The sequence below is a fragment of the Austrofundulus limnaeus genome, unplaced genomic scaffold, assembly GCF_001266775.1.
Source record: "Austrofundulus limnaeus strain Quisiro unplaced genomic scaffold, Austrofundulus_limnaeus-1.0 Scaffold964, whole genome shotgun sequence".
Taxonomy (NCBI): Eukaryota; Metazoa; Chordata; class Actinopteri; order Cyprinodontiformes; family Rivulidae; genus Austrofundulus; species Austrofundulus limnaeus.
In genome coordinates this window covers 1,799-3,737 of record NW_013953366.1, presented here as the reverse complement: position 1 = coordinate 3,737, position 1,939 = coordinate 1,799, and the positions used below count along the sequence as shown (strand labels likewise).

The window sequence follows — 1,939 nt, the reverse complement described above, 5'->3', positions numbered from 1 at the left end:
GATTAACACACGATGGAGTCTGGTGAGCTGCCTGGCTGCGGTTAGCATTTTCAGGTCGATCGTCTAAAAATACACATGCTAATTTTAGCTAAATATTTGCATTTGAGTTGATCCACTCTATGAGGTCGATTAAAACCTGCCGGCTGATTGTCACAATAAAACGTATTTTACTTACCGAGTTGTGCGTTCAGCGTGGCGCTAGGCTGAGACTCCGAGGATGAGGCAGTGGAGGAAGGACGACGCAGCACGTCGAAGACGGTGCACTTCGTTAATTCTACACCATGAAGCCGGAGGTGTTTAATCATATTAGTTGTGCACCCTCCTTTGCACGAAATAACTTTACCACAAGTGTTGCACTTAGCCGAGTGGTCGTTTATTTTAGTAAAGTTGAGCCACACTTGTGAACGCCGCCGAACACCTTCCATGTTTGCAAACGCCGCTCTGCGTAATGCGCGCACACGCTTCTTCTTCGTTGGTGTTTAGGCTACTTCCGGTTGGCGGAAGAATCGAAACAAGGAATCGAAGTTTTAGAAATTGAACGATTCCGGGAGAATCGGAATGTTAGTCCCGGTTCCAATCGATACTCGAGACTCGATGCCCAACCCTATCATCAACAGTCACTGCTGTAGAGGTTTCCCTCTTCAAAGTCGTTCTACATGTTCCTACAAAAGCTTGAATCAGCCTGAAAGTCAGCGAGTTCATCCACACAGCCGAGGTCTGTCACATGTAAATCCTTTAATCAAAGTGTGTCAGTATCAGCAGCGTGAGATGTCATTTCCTCTCAAACAAACGGGTGTGTAAAGACACACACACACAGTCTCACCGGATTGGTTGATCTGCAGGGGATGATGACGTTGCTCCTTTTTGCTTCCCTCTACAAACAGGAGAAAAAGTTTGGGAAGCCTTCACAAACAGTGTCTTGGCACCATGTTGGAGTGGACGTGACTTCCATCTTCCATTCTAACTGTTTTTTATTGTCCGTCTGTAGCTGAGCTGTTTCAGGTTCATTTCCTGCAGCTGTGTCAAACCAGCAGATACCTCAGAGTGTTACTCCAGAGTTTGTACTAACCTGGTTAATGTGTCACTATAACTGTGTTTAACATGCACAGCCTCTCTTTGCACCTTTTCTTCATCCAGTTGTAGATTTATTTTGCATTAAACTGAACGAAATTTTGATTTAAAGATCTTTTTCTTCCATAAAAAGACACTTCAAAGTGATTTGTTTTCACTTTGACACCATTGCGGGGGTTAGCAGCTAAAATTAAACTTTTCTCTCTTAATGTTTTGTGTGTTTTTGGTTTCCTTTTGAAGGGCTCCACTGCTGCTTACACTAAAAGTGGCTATTGTGTGAACCGTTTCCCCTCCTTGCTGCCCGGTGGGAACAGACACAACTCTGCCATGGGAAAAGGTAAGTGGGCCTGGTTTATTTAGACCACACAGGTTCACACTGATAGCCTGCTTCATTTAAAAAAATAGTGTTTTACAAACACCAGGCTCTCTCCCTCAAGTGTAAAATGATTTTATTTACTGTAAATAACGTTAAGAAAAGTTCAAGTGAGGCTTTCACAGGGAAATGTCCTACCCTCATTCTATCTGCTGGTCAAAGAGAACTAGCTTTCAACCTGGATAAATTAGTAAAACATGATCAAAGATTAGTTTTTCTTTACCTTTTTTCCTGGAGTTAGATGGTTTTCCTTTAAAGGGCCAATATTATGTGTTTCTCAGGCATATATTTAAATACTATACCATAATAAAATATCTATGTCACCTTTGGTTGTTTTTAAAAAACTGTTTTTATGTTTAAATAGAAAATAAACTTATCTTCTCATCACTTCCTCTTCTAAACGCCTTGAAATTGGTCTCTTGTCTCTTTACAAACCACCTTCACTTCTGTCTCGCCCATTTCGGTGTGGGGATGGGGTTGCGCTCGCGCGGGGGG

The 1,939-nt window shown here is 42.3% G+C and overlaps 1 protein-coding gene across 3 annotated transcripts in view; it reads left to right on the top strand.

The window, feature by feature from the left end:
- The window catches only part of snupn (snurportin 1), a gene marked incomplete at its 3' end in the record, with an annotated part of 25,761 nt that extends 24,353 nt beyond the window's left edge, over nucleotides 1-1,408 (top strand). For all 3 annotated transcript variants that reach the window (XM_014029892.1, XM_014029891.1, XM_014029893.1), the window contains 1 exon segment: nucleotides 1,312-1,408. In XM_014029892.1, the coding sequence (XP_013885346.1) occupies nucleotides 1,312-1,408 (97 nt within the window).
- Between the last annotated feature and the right edge of the window lie 531 nt (nucleotides 1,409-1,939).